The sequence below is a fragment of the Copadichromis virginalis genome, linkage group LG10 (genome assembly GCF_057382275.1).
Source record: "Copadichromis virginalis isolate Kocher_CV1m ecotype Utaka linkage group LG10, C_Virginalis_male_GT1.1, whole genome shotgun sequence".
Classification (NCBI taxonomy): Eukaryota; Metazoa; Chordata; class Actinopteri; order Cichliformes; family Cichlidae; genus Copadichromis; species Copadichromis virginalis.
The window spans coordinates 34,464,387-34,482,101 of NC_140627.1; the positions used below are offsets into that span (position 1 = coordinate 34,464,387).

The following is a 17,715-nucleotide window of genomic DNA, read 5'->3' on the forward strand; positions in this document are numbered from 1 at the left end:
GACACACTCACACACACTCACACACACACTCACACACTCACACACACACACACACAGACACACACACACACACACAACAGCAAAGAGGAAGTGGTTTAACGGCTGTTTTGCTTTTTTCATCACTTTCTAACTTCAGTTTATGGGTCAAACACACACCATGGAAACAATGCACACGACTCTGAGAGGGCATGTGTGTGTGTGTGTGTGTGTGTGTGTGTGTGTGTGTGTCCTTGAGGCGATGTGATTTCATTATCTGTTGAATGTCAGCAATGTGAGGCCTTCAGCCCGGATCAACCACACGTCAACAGCTGTGTTGGTGTGTCCCTGAATACCTGCCTTTGTGGGGACCCATGTGTGTTTCAGCTCTGTGAGGACGGGCAGTCCCATCTCCCTGTTTGAGGGCTGTGTTTTTGTTGGTTGCTGTCAGTCAAATGGAACACCGCCAGGATCGACGCGTCGTCCGTGAAGAGTGGGTGTTTTCTTGTTGTTCACATGTCGGCGTGTATTTATTTTTAAAGCTTTTAACATTCCTCTGAGCTGAAGAACCGTGGGCGCGTTCTCTAATGCAGGAACACGAAACCATCAACTGAATCTCTGCAACTCAAAGTCTCAAAGTAACATTATCCAGCAAAACACGAGGGTTTGACGACTTTAAAACTGAAAACATAGCTCATAAATAAAGTTTAGGGCCATGTGACCAAGAAACCACGCCCACTTTAAGGCTTGCAGCATTCATTCATGCACGGCTCTCTGAGCTCTGCAGCAGCTCCGTTCTTTTTCAGTCGTTCTGTTGAAGTTTGGATCTGGTCCCAGCTTCAGCTGTGGGACAGATTGGACTCATACGGAGGAGTTCACTCAGACCATCGGCTGACAGCTCGTCTGAGGTGTTTGGTTTGGGCTTCATGGACGTGGCTGTAGCTCAGGTGGTAGAGCGTGTCAACTGGTACTCAGGAGGTTGGTGGTTTGATCCCAGTCTGCATGCTGGCAACATACTAACCCCAAGCTGCTCCACGTGCATCCATGTGATAGACAGAGCTCACGTAGAGAAATAAAGGTGTGTTCAGACAGAGTAGAAACGTGCTACATATGAACAAACATCTCCACTTCGGTCTCATCTGTTGTAGAAGAAACAGCTCTGAGCGAACGAGCTGACACGCCTCCATCCTAACACGGTTACGCTGCTGACACGCTGCCACACGGACTCCACTGCTCCCACAAATCATGTTTGCACTACTTTACGTATGCCTCTGTGGGGGCGGGGTCTAAAGCCGACTCCAGTTCCTCACTTTTTATTCTCAGGAATAAATGAACCAAAATGATCAGGATACCAAGTTACACCTTCCTCAGATTACAGACTCGTGATTGGACGGCTCATCAATGAGCAGTGACGCGTTGACTTTACCTCAACACCTGTCAGTTCACCATTTGAAAGCTGCAAGTAGGACAGATGTTCTTACCGTCCGTCCTGCTGCAGCGCGCACAGGAAAGATCCGGGCGTGATGACCTCAGAGTGGACGAAGCGTCACACAGAGACAAACTCCAATCCTAAAAATCTTTAACACGATGAAATCTGCTGCAGACACATCGCTCGTGTCTATCGTTACTGATATCATCACCGCCTTCACCTGCTTGCTCACCTGGTCTCTCCTCTCCGTCCTCAGGAGCAGGCTACGTCGCAGCGCTCCGTGGCTGAACTCGCCAGGAGGTTCAAAGGTGCGGCTCCGCCACAAAGCCCCGCCGGGAATGAACAGGTGAGTGTGACAACAGCCAGCACGTACGCTACACACACCAGGACATAGACACGTCCAGTGCAGACCTGCTATCATCTGCTAACAGTCAGATTTATGGACTCGGGAAGAATCAGTAACTCATATCAGACTCACACATGGTGATAGGATCTGACTGATTCAGGGAATCAAACTGGCAACCTTTTAGGACAGGTGTCCATACTGGGAGTAATGGTCTTTTTTTTAACTGCTGTTTTTGTCGTTTACCAGGAGAAGCCGGTCAGACGGCGACCGCCACGCACTCTACAGCTGTCCAAACCCCAGGGAGGCGAGCAGGAGGTGAGACAGAGATGAGATTAGGGAACATGACAAAACTATGAAGACGCCTGGAATATGTTCAAAGCCAGCCGATGGTCTGGTGGGGCACTGATGTGTGAAGGTTCAGTTAAAACAAAGACTACACAAACACAAAAACAACACAAATGGCAGGAAACAGTTAAAAATGATGAAATTACTGATTTATGACTCAGAAAAAATGACAAAACTATTTAGTTCAATACAACAGATTTTTTATTTTATTTAGTCTTAAATCACAATAAAACAGAGAAACTCCACCATTCAGGCCGCCGCCTCAGAGCAGCACATGGCAACAGTGAGAAGGAAAAACTGTCCTGTAACAGGAAGAAACCTGCGGCAGAACCAGGCTCAGGAAGTGTGAAGCGCTTCTGCAAAGGAAGCAGAAAAAGACAAAAACGCCTCAAACATCTTCACTGATAACCACCGTCAATGGCAACTTTCGTGCCGTGCTCCGTCCTCTCCGTGGTTTGGTCAGCATAGACCTGAATCACAGCCGATCAGGTCATTAAGTCTGACGTCACTAGCTGTGTCTGGGTCTAAACTCCGCTGCAGGTCCATATATCAAACGATCACTATGGCATTACTGAGAGTTGAAAAACTGTCTAAAGTCTTTCATCTTTAATAAAATGATCAGCGTTCTGCTCTACCAGGTGTAACAATTGAGTTTAACATCCAGGCATCCGTGAAAACGGAATTTATGACATTTAACGGAGTTAAAGTTAGCAGGGAGTTAGCTCGCTAGCTTCTATCTAAATACAATATAGCATGTCCTGACTGCGGGGTTTTGGAAACAAATTCAAACGTACAGCTCTGCTATCACTTCCAACATAAATGAAGACAGAAAACTAAACAGCAGTGACGTTTGTAGGGTTACTGAAGTTGGGCTAGCTGGTATATAATGATGTGCTACGTGACCGCTAGCGACACAGCTATGTTAGCATAATATAAACAAGCTAACTTTTTTTCCACTCGATAAAAGTTAACGTGAGTGTTCTCGGTGGTCAGGAACAAATGTAATCGCATGGCAGGATGCTGTAAAAGGACCAAACTTCAGCCAGGAGAACAACTGAGATAATCCATCCACAATACGAGGTTAGTCATTCATGTACTGCTGCATGGGCTGGGCTGTAGTTACATCCTAAGGTTTTAAAAACTGAGCTTAAATAAATGATTAGCGGTAATAAAAGCCGAGGGAGGTCAACAGTGATCACTGACTGTTTTAGGAGCTTTTTGAGATCAAATAGAAGAAAATACAAAACATTAAACATGTTAACAACACAAAAGCCATATTAAACACAGACTACGCCGGACTGGGTGTCCAGACCACCTCATCCGGCTCATTTTCATTCCAAGGCAAGGCTGGACTGGGACAAAAAATCGGCCCGGGCATTTTGACTAGAGACCGGCCCACCAGGATAAAGATTGAAAATGTGACGTCATTCTGGGGTAAAACCGCAAAGGATTCTGGGAACTTGTGGCAAGAGGTACTAGCGCACGCAGGCTTTCAATTGAACTCAGTTACACAGCGATAAAAAGAAACACAAAAAATGGCAAGAAGCTGTTGTATTATTAACTGCAATAGCCGGTCGCATGACAGCCACGGGAAGCCGACGGGTAAAGAGATCGTTTTTTTGTTTTTTTTATTGGATTACGTCGTTGAAGAGAAATTTTTTAAGCCATGTTTCCAAAGTAAGAGCCGACAGATGGTCTGGATATACCAAATATAACGTCTCAGAACCCTCCAGCTCACATGTTAGTCTGCTCCAAGCATTCCCACAAAGGTCAGAGTTTTGTAGTAGTTAATACGTCATTTTTCTTAACATAATTGGTGATATAGGTTACAAATAAGTCTGGCGCTGAACAGAAATTGTCGCGCTATGCTCCTTTATTTATTATGAATAAATAGTAAATTGTCCTGACACAATATTGTGTTTCGCTTCTGTTATTATGGTACATTGACAAAAACATATACTTTTATTCACAGGATAAAACAGTTGTTTTGTATCACTAATTGTCCAGTACGATTACAGCATACAATATTATTGTCACTGCTACATTTCTGTAATGCTACCAGAAATTATTTCCATTACTAATTAATTACGGTTGAGCTCAAAGGTTATATTAATAAACGGTTAATGAATGTGTATTTATGACGACGATTTGTGAGACTGGTAAACTTATGATATGTACGATGGTCTTTCGTTCTACACGGTGCATTTCAAGGTCCTGCACCCATCCGTCGGTAAACTGTACCTGGGCTTGTTGCAGTGACCTGAAGTTACTAAACTTCATGAGTGTATGCACTCACTCCAAGAACCGTATAATTATAAATATGAGCGTGGTGAAAGTTGGGCAGCACGCTAACGTCTTTTGTCCCTCTGTGTGCTCGTAAGGGTCTGACCCTTTCACTCCTTTGATTTTTTCCTCGTATCTTTTCTTGGTCTTTTCGTCGAGTCTGTCTTTGTACGGACCGGCATTGTTCTCCTTTTGTTTTGTACATTCCTTTTTTGTGCGGCAAAGAAAAAGCAAGAAGGTATTGGAACCAGAGAATGAACGTTTTGTGGTGCTGCAAATGCTTGCATTTGATGCGGTACTTGGATTGTTTTGCCATGAGTTCCTGGCATGCAATGTGCGAAAATCACCTGATTGCTAAACAAGGGGGAGGGTGCATCCGGCCTCCTCGGCTGTAATTGGTCCAGCCCAGAGTCGATCATAACCAATTGGCCAATCCAACACCTTTCATTATATATACCCTTCCTAAAAAAAAAAAAAAAAAAAAAATCCATCGGCCCATAAAATCAAAATATCGCCAGCGGCCCACCGGGCAAATGCCCGGTATGCCCGATGGCCAGTCCAGCTATGTTCCAAGGAGTCGCAGCTTCTCCGAGGCTGAGCCCTGCGACCTGTGGGGGAAACACCGCTGTGTTCCCTGTCACTGACTCATGACCACAGATAGGTAGGTGGAGCATCCTCTCTTCACCGCAGCCGCCCAGTTCGTCACTCTCGATACAAACAGGAAGTAGACACAGATCCTGATGCTGGTTCTGCAGGACATTTCTTCTTGTTAAATGGCACTTTTTCCTTCCCACTGTTGCCAAGTGCTTGCTCTGATCGTCAGAGTCTCTTTCCTACAACAATCAGCACCTCGAGGTGTCTGTTGTTGTAAACTGGGCCTTTATATCTGCAATTTAGTTGCACTGTTTGTAATATTTAAGTTTGAGCCAATAATCGTCGTTGCTCGAGTCCACGCACCCTTCAGAGGTAACTCAAGAGCATGATGGGATATATTGTCAAAGAAAATCCACGAACTGTGACTGAACACTTTAGTTTTATACAGTTTCACGTTCTTCTGGTGTGGTGACGGAAAAAAGGCACAAAAATTAAACATGACAATCGAGAGCTGAGGTCACGTTCCCGAGGAGCTCCTCGTCTGGTCTCCACATTTACATGAAGATCTACGAAATAAACGCACCTGTGTGTGTGTGTGTGTGTGTGTGTGTGTCAGCCTCCTGCAGGTGCCCCGACGTCACCTGTCAAAGTCAAGAGGAACTCTGGTCTAATTGAGAAAATCCAGGTGAGTCCAGCAGGTTTCTGCTGCCCCCTGCTGGTGTAAACATGCACCGACATCACTCTGACATCACTCTGACATCACTCTGACATCGCTCTGACATCACTTTGCAGGCTGAACTCGTGCTCTCGCCCACGGGTCCTCCTATGAAGAGCCCTGGCATCAGGATGCTGCCTCTCAACTTCCCCCTGCCCTCCCCTGGCTCCGCCCCACCTGCTACCTCAGTAACCACCTCGTCCTCAGCAACCCCCACCAGCCCAGTCACCTCTCCTGTAACTGAAACGGAAGGCCCCGCCTCTTTTGAGGAACCTGCCACTGTGGCGGAGGGATCGGTCCTGCAGAGCATCAACAAGGTGAGACCCCTCCAAGGCGTTCATGTGATGCATTCAGTGACCTGTAAATACCTGCGCCGGCCAGCCTAAACACTCAGTTGATCACCCTTTGGTTCTCCTCCAGGGCAGAGCTCGCCACTCCATCCGCCGCCGTCCGCCATCACGCCGCCACAGGACATCCAGCAGTGGAGAGGTGGAGGCCAAAGATGCATCAGACACACAGGTGAGCTCCACAACTGACCCCGCTGACAAAACTGCAGCAGGCGGCAAGCAGGACGGCGAGCAGGGCAGTGAGGGTGACGTGTTCAAGAAGGAGGATCAAACAGACGCCCCAACAGCTGCTGAGAAAAACCAAACTCACGAAGAGGAAGAGCCAAAGAGCGGCGACGGTGATGTGCAGGAGGGAGAGAAAGGGTCTGCAGAAGAAGAGGAGGAGGAGGCACCATCATCATCAGAGAAGAAGGAGGAGGAGCCGAGGTCGCCAGAGACGCAGAAACAGGACCCGACCGAAGACGCTACACTGACAGACGGCAAAGAAGAAGAACAGAGCGAGGTGAAGTACCTGTTCTCCTTCCAGAGTGACATCAGTGCAGTACTCTGTGTACTTTGTGTACATGTACTGAAAAACTGCAACGTTTCCCCCGCAGGAAGCAACAAGCTCAGCCCGATGAGGACCACGCGTCGACGAGCCCCTGGAGTGCTGGGAGAGAAACCCCGTATCAGCTACACCTGACTGAAGAGGCCTGCAGACGCTCAGGAGGCGAATATTTAGAAACTCTGAGGCGCCGCCCGCCATCTGCGAATGAGCGAAGACGCTCGGCCAATCGTGCGAAGGTCCAGCCGAGCTTGTTCGTTTCCACTCAACGCCTTTCCACACCACAACACTGCATTCTTCCTGTTTAGCCATATATACTGTGACCTGTCTGTTCTTACTGTGTGCTGCCTACCATGATGATGATGATGATGATGATAAATGGTTTGTGTCTGTGTTTAAAGCCACAGCTGTGAGGGAACCCTCGAAGCCTCGTTAGGTTTGACTGATTTCTGGGAACCTCCGAGGTTTTGATTGGATGGCGACACGCAGCCTGAGGAGGCGGTGACGTCACAAAGTGCTTCTGATGATGAAATTAAAATACTTTTGCTACCATAATGATGATCTGCTCTGTTTTATTTTATCTGGCAGTGCTCAAAGAAATAAAGAGTTGCTAATGACTTCTGATTTTTCCGTGTCACAGCTGCAGCGCGATGACGAAGCTACCTGTCAGTCAAACAGGACACGCCCCTGATAATGCAAACTTATCAGGGGCGTTAAACACATGAAGGTGGATGTCAGCTGTACAAGTCTGGCCCACTGAGCTCTGGTGAAGCACAGAGTAGAAATTTGAGACTTTTAACTGTATTTTAAAAAGTTTTATCTTTACAAATAAAGACTCATCGTAGTCTCCAAATTAACAATATGGTAAATGGTCTGTATTTATATAGCGCTTTACTCGTCCCTAAGGACCCCAAAGCACTTTACATATCCAGTCATCCACCCATTCACACACTGGTGATGGCAGCTACATCGTAGCCACACCCACCCTGGGGCGCACTGACAGAGGCGAGGCTGCCGGACACTGGCGCCACCAGGCCCTCTGACCACCACCAGTAGGCAACGGGTGAAGTGTCTTGCCCAAGGACACAACGACCGAGACTGTCCAAGCCGGGGCTCGAACCGGCAACCTTCCGAATACAAGGCAAACTCTCAACTCTTGAGCCACGATCGCCCGATAACCAATAGGTTAATCTATTACAATGGTACACAACGTGTGAGGAGGAAAAAGTGGGAAGGAAAAACTCCCTTTTAACAGGAAGAAACCTCCGGCAGAACCAGGCTCAGGGAGGGGCGGGGCCATCTGCTGCGACCAATTGGGGTGAGAGAAGGAAGACAGGATAAAGACATGCTGTGGAAGAGAGACAGAGGTTAATAACAGATATGATTCAATGCAGAGAGGCCTGTTAATACATAGTGAGTGAGAAAGGTGACTGGAAAGGAAAAACTCAATGCATCATGGGAATCCCCAGCAGCCTACATCTATTGCAGCATAACTAAGGGAGGATTCAGGATCACCTGGTCCAGCCCTAACTATATGCTTTAGCAAAAAGGAAAGTTTGAAGCCTAATCTTGAAAGTAGAGATAGTGTCTGTCTCCTGAATCCAAACTGGAAGCTGGTTCCACAGAAGAGGGGCCTGAAAACTGAAGGCTCTGCCTCCCATTCTACTTTTAAATACTCTAGGAACAACAAGTAGGCCTGCAGAGCGAGAGCGAAGTGCTCTAATAGGGTGATATGGTACTACAAGGTCATTAAGATAAGATGGGGCCTGATTATTTAAGACCTTGTATGTGAGGAGCAGGATTTTGAATTCTGGATTTAACAGGAAGCCAAAACAGGAGAAATCTGCTCTCTCTTTCTAGTCCCTGTCAGGACTCTTGCTGCAGCATTTTGGATTAGCTGAAGGCTTTTCAGAGAGTTTTTAGGACTTCCTGATAATAATGACAAACTAATGGAACTTCGTACGCTCATTCAGCAGCAGGTAAAAACTTCCAAGGTCAAAACACAAGAAAAAAAAAATCCTCTCAAAATTTAGAGACATCATGAAATCACATCAGGTACGATGAGATGATGAACATGGCGTCCTGACCAACCTCAGTAAGACTCGGGCCAGATTTAATCTTCACATCTGAGCCTTCAGTGATGTGAAACAGTGTGACAACGTGAAGCAGGCCAAAGATCTCAGACACTTCCTGCTGTAAAGAAGCACCAGAGTCAGTGACATCATCAGTCTGACTCCAGTGATCCACAGTGGGAGAAAACCCACAGTGGGTGAACCTTCCCAGGAGTGACCGGCTGACCAAAATTACTCTTCAGAGAAGAACCCAGAAGAAGACCTGCAGGCTTCACATGTCTGAGCTAAGGTCAGAGGTCACGATTCAACAATAATAAAGAGACTAAACAAAAATGACATCCATGAGTTTAAGGAGAAACTCACTGATCAGGTCAAAGTGACCAGAAACGACATTTTGTGTTTATTTTTCTTGTTTGATGAAAGTGTGACCAACAGGACGTCTCAGCTCTGATTTAACCTGCCGGCAGGTCGAGCCGCTGCCTGGATGATCTGATTAGAGCGCCGTGCGTCTCTGCTTGAGGCCGCTGATGCTCGGGCCGTGGTTTCAGGCGTTGGGTGGAATAATTAAGGAAACGGCCATGGGTAACTTACTTAAAGCAAACTTTCCAGAACAGAAACTGACACGCAGCAGAGCTTTGAAAGAAACTAAACCAAAGTAACTGCTTTGAAGTCATCAGTTCTCGTGCCTCCTTCACTTCCTGCTCGTGTGAAAGAAGGAGAAAAATAGTCACAGACGTTTCTGGATCCCTGCACCGTGGGAGCAGCTGGTCTTGGTCTTCAGTGGTCTGCTTGTTCTCTGGCGTGGGCGTCTTTCTCCTTGGTTCTCGTGTGTTTCTGAACTTTTCCCCTCAGCTGAGCAGCGAGGAACGTCCTGCGTGGGAAACCTCTCTGTGTGAACGCAGCCTGCCAGGTGAGCCGGTTACATAATTCTGCTTCCAGGGCCATCCCGCCCTCCTGTCCTGGATCGGCCTCCACAGCACAGCCCTGTGGTGATCTCATTAGGGAGTTATTTTCAGTGCTTCTTTGGTTCTTCCTGCAGGACCTAAGAGGGTTACAGAGTCCTGAGGTTCGCTCGGTGCCTGCAGAGTCACGGCAGCCTGGATGTGGGCCACCTCGAGCCTCCGCCTGCAGCCTGATCGTCTTCTGTGGGGTTTCCTGTCCTGAGGAGGATCGCAGGACTGCAGACCGCCTTTAACAAGCAGCGCACTGGGCCTTGGTCTCCTCCGCCATGGGGAACCACGGCTCGACCCTGGACGACATCCTGGCAGAGGACATGCACCACTGGTACAACAAGTTCATGAAGGAGTCTCCGTCAGGCCTCATCACGCTGTTCGAGCTGAAGGCCATACTCAACCTGAAGGGCATGAACGAGGACGCCAACCGCTACGTGGAGCAGGTCTTCTTCACCTTCGACATGGACGGGGTGCGTTCCACGTCAGTTTGCCCAGCCTGTTCTTCCATGTTTATAGGACGCGGCTTCTGCAGGAAAGTAAAAGTAATCTGACAGCAGTGACACGTCGACGGGTTTAGAGCTGATTTGCTTTCCTGCACCTTATTAGACCAAAACATCTAATAATGACATATAACCTGTTATATCAGGCTGGTAGTATGACAGCTGGTTATGAGGCTTTGATATCAATTTGAGACGAGTGTTACTAAAGTGGGGTTAAAGGTCACATGAAAGCTCAGCTTAAAGAAAGAAAGACTCTACATGGGATGTGCTTTGAAATGAAAACGTCTGATTTATGAGAGAAAACTCGACCTACTGCTTGTAGGGCTGAGCTGAGAGCTCTGCAGCTTGTGAATCAGCCCGATCAATAATCAATAATGCTGACCGGGCTTTCCTTATTGATAAATCTGACTGTGGATACAGGATGTACCAAAACCAGTCATCAGATATCTAAAGGCTATGTTTTTAAAGTAGTGGACACAGAAGCTTGTGGTCGATGTTCACATACAAGGCTGAATATAAAGTTTTACACAGAAACCTGTTGACAGTGTGTCGCCTGGGCAGCTGTTGCTATGCGACCACATGAATCTTCAAATCAGAAATCCCTCGTTTTGAAATATTAACGTAGGTGATGGTGTAGTCGTGGTTACATGTAAGAGTCAGTCCGAATAAACTCCTAGAAACTCACAGCAGCCGTGCTATTGGTCACATGATGTCATCAAAGTGCCACCATCCACCTGTCAGTCACAGAGGCCACGCCTCTAATAACACCAACCTTAATTCTGAATGCAGTTTAAAAGTTCTCCACAGAGACCAGTTTGTGTATCAGGCTGCAAACATGTTTATTCTGCTGTCAGGTTTAACATGGCAGTCTATGGGACTGACTCTGCTGCCCCTGCTGGACACCAGATGAACTGCAGCTCCATGTTTCAGTCTGGAGGTTGATTCTTGTCAACATGAAACCAGACGTCAGCACATGTGAAATGTTGCTCATACTGTGAACACGAGTCTTTAAACTCAAAGCTTTCATGGAAACGTTAAAATCGCTCTGTGGTGCAGAGCGCTCGCTCGACCGGGAGAGGCAGGACTTCCTGCTCCATCAGCATGCAGAGCTGTGTGTGTGAGGATGCTGTGATTAGGTGAAGGGCAGCAGGAGATCTCCAGGTAAATGATCTCATGTACTAAAATTATTTTATTATTTTCTTAATATAGCACAAGGTTCAGTTCGCTTTGTCCTTTCTGACTCTGAGTACATTTCAGACTCGGTACTTTTTCACCCTTCAGCTTTTACCGCAGTATTTTTAAACCCGGGTATCTGTACTTCTGCCACCTCTGGATTAAAGGCTTCAGCCTGCAGCAACGACATGTGTAAAATATAAAGAGCAGGAGGCATTTTAACCATTTATTACAACAAGTAGTCCACATTTCAATAAAGCTGGAACTGGGTGGATGTTCAGGTGTAAGAGGTCCTCCCACAGAGGCCTGGAGGCATGAATGGTTGAGCTCTGTGTGGAGACTTTAGGAGGTGGTTTTATAATGTGGATGGTTGGTGGTTCGATCCTGGGCTCCTCCAACCTGCGTGGTGAAAAAAGCACTTTGAGTCCTCAAACTGAGCACCACGTGATGGACTGAAGCCGCAGTCTGACCAATCAGGAGCTGGGATTCAGTGTCAGATGATCGGTGAATGTGCAACCCAAGAATGCTGATGATTGTTAGTCTCATCTACGAGTTTTGCTGTTGTGGAAACTGGTCATAAAACCCCTGTAAGTATTACAGTAACATAAACCTACAGTTTTTAATGTGCAGAATTATTGCACAGCTGAACCACAGCATCAGACTCTCTGTCTGTCACGTTTGCTTTGCTTTGGTTTTGTGAAGCTGAACAAACGTCCATATTAAAACTGAGGTGTGAATCTTACAGGATGTCCCTGAACGCCCCCTCGCTGGTGCGGTTTTAACTCCCTGCTTCGTGTCTGCAGGATGGCTACATTAACTTTGTGGAGTACATCGCAGCCATCAGCCTGATGCTGAAGGGAGAAATCAACCAGAAACTGAAGTGGTACTTCAAACTGTTCGACCAGGACGGCAACGGAAAGATCGACAAGGAAGAGCTGGAGACCATCTTCACGGTAATGAACGGACCACCACGCTGACACAGGCTTAATCTTCTCCTGTCTTTGAGCTTTTTAATGCTGCCTGCTCAGCTTCTATCTTAAGACAGTTTAATCCCGCTGACACTGTGTCGACTGCTTCAAGCTTCAAATGATGTCATGGTGTCTTTTAAGGTCGGTGCAGCAATTACATTTTGTCTTAGTCCCACAGAAAGGTTTATGTATTTATAGAAAACTGGTTTCAAACTCACACACTAGACATCTGCAATATTTCCAGCTTTACAGGAAAGTTGGACTGAAATCAAGAGCGTCCCTCTCCACATGGATCCTGAATCAGCAGCACAGAGAACAGGGCTGGATTAGCTCTGAACTTAGACCGCTGCTAATCCTCTGAGCTCAATCAATCAGTCAAGGAAACTGCTGAAAGTGGAACAAGCCGTTCCCTTTGTGTTCTGACCAGTCGTGGACCAGAGAACATGGAGAACAAGATTACATTTACCAGGACATCTTTAAAGCATCGGAAACATCTGATTCAGCTTCTGGAGTTGGTAATCTCGGAGCCTCGGACACGGATACCGTGAGCTAAACCACAGTACTGGTCGTTCCCTGCAGAGTAACCAGACTGGTGGCCGAATGCTCACTCGTCAGATACGAAATATGAGTTAGCATTATAAAAGGGTTCCTTCCAACCTGAACATGAACAACTTAGCAAACAGCTGGTGAGACCACCACGCCCCCTCCAGGTCCTCTGTTTGCATCCTAACGTGGATTCTTTGATCTTTTACAGCTGAATCGCTCCTGACAGGAACACGTGTTTGTTTCAGGCTTTCACCGGCCATGGTGGTGAAGAAGAACCTCGTGACATCATTGGTTCTTCTTCTTTGGACTGAGCGATCCCTGCAGCAGCAGTTATGAATAGGGATGGGTATCGTTTAGGTTTTATCCGATACCGGTGCCAAACCAGTAGTTCTGAAACGGTGCCGGTGCTTAAACGGTGCTCAAACCGGTGCTTAAAGAATGGAGAACACAAAATTGGTCCAAAAACCTCTCATATTCAGCTGTTTTTTTGTAAAAAGATAACAATGTTAGCCTTTTCTGCAGCTATGGGGCATATATGGTATCACTCTTGGCTGGAAGCAGTGCTTAAACAATGGAAAAAACACAAACTTTGTCCAAAAACCTCTCATGTTTAACTGTTTTCCACTTTTTCTTTGGTCATTTTAGCCTTTTTGGCCAGGGTGAAGGGAGTATCTGCCATCAAACAAGAAGACAGCCACATGTAGCTATGATGATGTTTGCTAGTTCACCTTACATGCATTAATGTAATAACGTGGTTAGCCTACTCAACATAAATTACACACGAGCAACATTAAGCTACTCACGCAGAGAAGAACGGCTGCTGCTGCATCATCATCCTCATCATTTCTGCTACACTGGCAGGGCTAGGGGCCAGGACTCTCCTCTTCGTGTTTTTGGGGGATGTTGCTAACTCCGGGTCTGATAACGGGCACCACACCCGCAGTAGATGTGCTCGGTGTGAGGTCTCGCAGCAAGCTATCAAATACGGTGCATTTCTCTGCTTTTAAAAAAACGCTATGCGTCGCCAGGTGTTTCATCAGATTTGAGGCGTTACCTCCTTTGACAGTATCACAGTATCAGCTTAAAGCACTTGTTGCTGCTGAGTTTGCATCTTTTGCTGTGAAGTACAGCCAGACTTTGACCGCTTCACCTTGGGCATTTTTAATCTGTAGCTCTGCTCTAAAAGAACGTACGTACCTGGCCCCGCCTACTATCTTCAGAAACGTAAAATGATTGGCTAGAAGTGTATCACAGCTCAGGGGAAAAAAAGCACCGAAATGTGCGCTGCTTTTTGGTTTGGTTACTACCGTTTATGTCACAACCGGTGCCATCATGGCACGGGATACCGGTACCCATTACTAGTTATAAAAAACCTGAAACTGACCGATACAAAACGTTAAGCTCAGTCAGAGATTATTTTACTGAATGCTGACTCATCTTCATGATTCAGAAACTTATTGAGAACCTTGTTATTTGTCCTTGGTGTCTCCATCTGCAGGCCATCCAAGACATCACACGGAACAAAGACATCGACCCCGAGGAAATCGTCTCGCTCATATTTGAGAGGATTGATGTGAAAGGAGAAGGTAATGAAGACAGCTGAGCCCAGCTCAGATAGTAAACTCTGTAACTCCTCTCTGCCAGATCTGGACCAAAGTCGCATGACAGCCAACAATCAACCAAATAATTAGTAAACGACACAGTTGAAGATCCGACCTACACCCCAAACGACTTCCCACTATATAATTGATGGGCAGCTCTTCCACATTTTGGTCTGTGTTGTGTTTAAGAGGCATTTTGTTTATTAAATTATGGATTCTGACCTCTGACCCTGCAGGTGAGCTGACCCTGGAGGAGTTCATCGAGGGAGCCAAAGACCACGAAGATATCATGGACATGCTGAAGACCCTGATGGACCTGACGCCGGTCTTACTGATCATTATTGAGGGCCGGACGGGGAACAACCAATGAGAGAAACGTGGAAGCAGTGAGCTGTGATTGGCCGTTTGGACAGGTTTAACATTACAGAGAGGAAGCCTGGCTGATTTTCATGTGAAGAAGGTCACGATGGACTCTGTGAGCTGCATCTGCCAACCCCCTCCTGCTGTAGGTCCCCCTGGACCAGGAGTTTGTGGTGCCACCAAGTCTTTCTCTTGTATGTGCTATATGTATGGAACCAACACCACTGCAGTGGGAACAAGGTCTTCATATTCCTTTGCCATAGAGAACCTCATTTCATCCAACATTTTGCTAATTTCTGCTTCAACTATTTAGAAAATGTGTCGCACTGACGCTGGACTGAGAATCAGAAAGTTGAGATACCTGAGGTTGAGTTTTAACAGCAGCATTAATAAAAACAACTACCAATAATAATAATGATGATAATAACTAATAGTAATAATTCTTCTAATTACTACGAGCTTTCAGAAAAACTTTAAATCTTTTCAACATCTCAACATCAAAGATTTTCGCCCCAGATTTATTCATCTGACTTTGATCTATAAGAAAAGCATCAAGCTACACTTTCTGCAAACAAACAGTCCATCAATACTGAGACAGAAGCACAGTAAAAGGACCTGAACTGTGGCTATGCATCCATGTCTGAGAATACTGCTACAGCGACTTGTGTGCTAATAGTTTTGTAATACTGAGACAGTGATTTGGAGAAGGTGCTGTCTCTGTGAGCCGGGAGATTACCGTACAGCTGATCCTCTTAATGCTGCCAAAGGATCTGATTCTTCCTCTGGAGGAGGCTTCATCATCTTTCACCCCCACACAGGTTCCTGTCTTTGAGGACAAAACTAAATGTTTCAAACACATCTTGCAGCCGTGATGTGTTTAACACACAGTCTGTGGGGTCGATAAATCCACTTTCCATATCAGAGCGAAGCGGTGCATTCAGGGACCAAAGCTGCTCCATCAGCTCAATTGGCAGCAGGCCAGTCCAAAGGTCCACTCGGGTCAGGCCGGACCAAACTGGGGCGCCTGAGGGCAGAACAACCTATCATCTCACTCACAGTGGAGGACTAAGCACATTTACTCAAGTACTATGCTTGACCTCATTTGTATGCCACTATCTACTGCTCTGCTTCTCAGAGAGAAGCTTTGTACTCCTCCCAGTGAACCAAGCTAACACATCAAAGCCTCAACATGATATTAATGAAGATGTGAGCACCCGCACACTTCCTCAGATTTAGTGAAAGAGACCAAAAAAGGACTCAATGAAATTGTGCTTTTTGAATGCGAATTAGAGATGGCATCTAGTGGCCATTGTTGGAATTGCACTTTTATTCATTCCTGCACTGGTTTCAGTAGCACTACCTACAGATGAAACAACTTTTTACCCACTGATCACTTTCTTCTGAATCTACTGAAAGGTTCAGCAGGTTTATGTAGATGAATGCCCTGCTGTCTTCAGTTAAACGTAGTGAACAGGCGCACATTTCCACCATTTTGGAGTGGAATTATTATACCTGAGGATGTGTCATTAATGAAGGGTGGAGGACAGTTCAACAGAGGAATCTCAAATATACAACATATCCAATGATTTTATCACTGTTATTAAAACCGTATATCAAAAACAAGTTTTCTGGTCATTTCAGGAGAAAAAACCTTTGGGGTAGAGTAGAGTTTAAACAGGAAGACACCTGCTGTATAGACTGTACAGTGTTGTAAGGTATGAGAGGTCCTGTGTCCCGGACAAGCCCCCAAACATGTTATAACTTCAAATTCAAAGGCACACAGAAAACCTAATATGAGTTGTCACCATGCTGCTGCTGTTATAATAATGAAAATAAAGTTACTTTCAAAGGAAAAACAGATAAACAAAAGACAAAGAAGGCTGTGAACCAACCATCTGCTTCCTATCTAACCAAAAACTGAAGACTGTGGGTAACTCCCAGCTCAACTCATAATACAGAGAACTACAAAAGCAACAAAACGTAACGCCAGTGAGGGAGGATGACTAAGACGCTAACTGCCAACCTTCATGCTCCGCCTTCCCTGTGTGGTGGTTCATCTGCAGCTAGTCAGCACTAATAATAAATCAAAAAGAAGAGAGCAGGTTAATGAGAAGGATTAGGTATAATAACAGGATGATGGACGTGTCAGCACACTGAGTAACGTTAGCATAAATTAAGAGTATCCATCCACAGGATACACACCAACAGCAGGCGTTTAGATGAAGTTTGCATTCACCTACGTGTGAAAAATAAATCAGACATAAGCAAAATTTGGGAAAAGGGGAAAAAAAACAGCGGTGGCTGCATGCACAGTCTACAAGATATCGATCATAACCTTTTTATCGATTTTTGCAAAACACGGTCGGCATAATGATCAGCTCAGCTGCACGAATCAGGAGGGTTTTTTTTATAAATCACTTTTTCCACTGCACCCTCTAGTGGACTCTCACAGCAATACATATGCTATAAGTTTAAAGGCCAAGCACACTACCGGCCTAGTTTTGCGCGACAGGTCGCTCGATTGAATGTTTTAAATGTTTTTATTTTTACAAGGTGACATGTGTGACCACGTCAGGAGGGTCTGAGGATGTCTGGCTAAGCTAACAGGTCCTACTGTGCAACAGATTTTTATGGTGAAAATGTGTCCTGTAAAATCTTCAGTCCTAACCACTCACGTATTGTGCTGCCTTATCAATAAATCTTTTAAGCAAACTGTGTGCTGTTCATTTAGCCCCATTAAAGAACGTATAAAAAACCCAAACACTGTGTTTTCATTTTTTAAGAACCTTTATCGATACTTTGCTGGCAAAAATGTCAAAAACAATAAAGTTTTGTACTTTGATCCAATAACGCGATGGCACTCCAGCTGTTTACAATCTCAGAGCAGCTGGATGGACTTACTGATAATGATGATGATGAGGAGTAGTTCAGTTTTGTGTCTCTCATGAAGCACATGATTAAAA

The 17,715-nt window shown here is 45.8% G+C and overlaps 2 protein-coding genes across 2 annotated transcripts in view; both read left to right on the forward strand.

The window, feature by feature from the left end:
• The window catches only part of dub (duboraya), a 13,710-nt gene extending 6,514 nt beyond the window's left edge, over window positions 1-7,196 (forward strand). Inside the window, exons 3-8 of the mRNA XM_085471179.1 lie at window positions 1,662-1,751; window positions 1,998-2,066; window positions 5,590-5,658; window positions 5,766-6,005; window positions 6,109-6,537; window positions 6,632-7,196. Coding sequence (XP_085327305.1) covers window positions 1,662-1,751; window positions 1,998-2,066; window positions 5,590-5,658; window positions 5,766-6,005; window positions 6,109-6,537; window positions 6,632-6,655 — 921 coding nt within the window. The 3' untranslated portion in view covers window positions 6,656-7,196. The remainder of the gene's footprint in view (window positions 1-1,661; window positions 1,752-1,997; window positions 2,067-5,589; window positions 5,659-5,765; window positions 6,006-6,108; window positions 6,538-6,631) is intronic.
• Window positions 7,197-9,879: 2,683 nt separating this feature from the next.
• guca1d (guanylate cyclase activator 1d) lies at window positions 9,880-17,484 on the forward strand. Its single transcript, XM_085471180.1, has 4 exons — window positions 9,880-10,074; window positions 12,081-12,230; window positions 14,290-14,377; window positions 14,629-17,484. Exons 1-4 carry the CDS (start codon window positions 9,880-9,882, stop codon window positions 14,760-14,762), a joined length of 567 nt encoding a protein of 188 aa, XP_085327306.1. The 3' UTR covers window positions 14,763-17,484.
• Window positions 17,485-17,715: the final 231 nt, after the last annotated feature.

Excerpts from the sequence above, each read along its gene's own strand:
- guca1d (XM_085471180.1), top strand. The coding sequence starts at position 9,880 with ATGGGGAACCACGGCTCGACCCTGGACGACATCCTGGCAGAGGACATG. Across the intron at positions 12,231-14,289 it reads AGCTGGAGACCATCTTCACG|GCCATCCAAGACATCACACG; the intron begins GTAATGAACGGA and ends CTCCATCTGCAG. Across the intron at positions 14,378-14,628 it reads GATTGATGTGAAAGGAGAAG|GTGAGCTGACCCTGGAGGAG; the intron begins GTAATGAAGACA and ends CTGACCCTGCAG.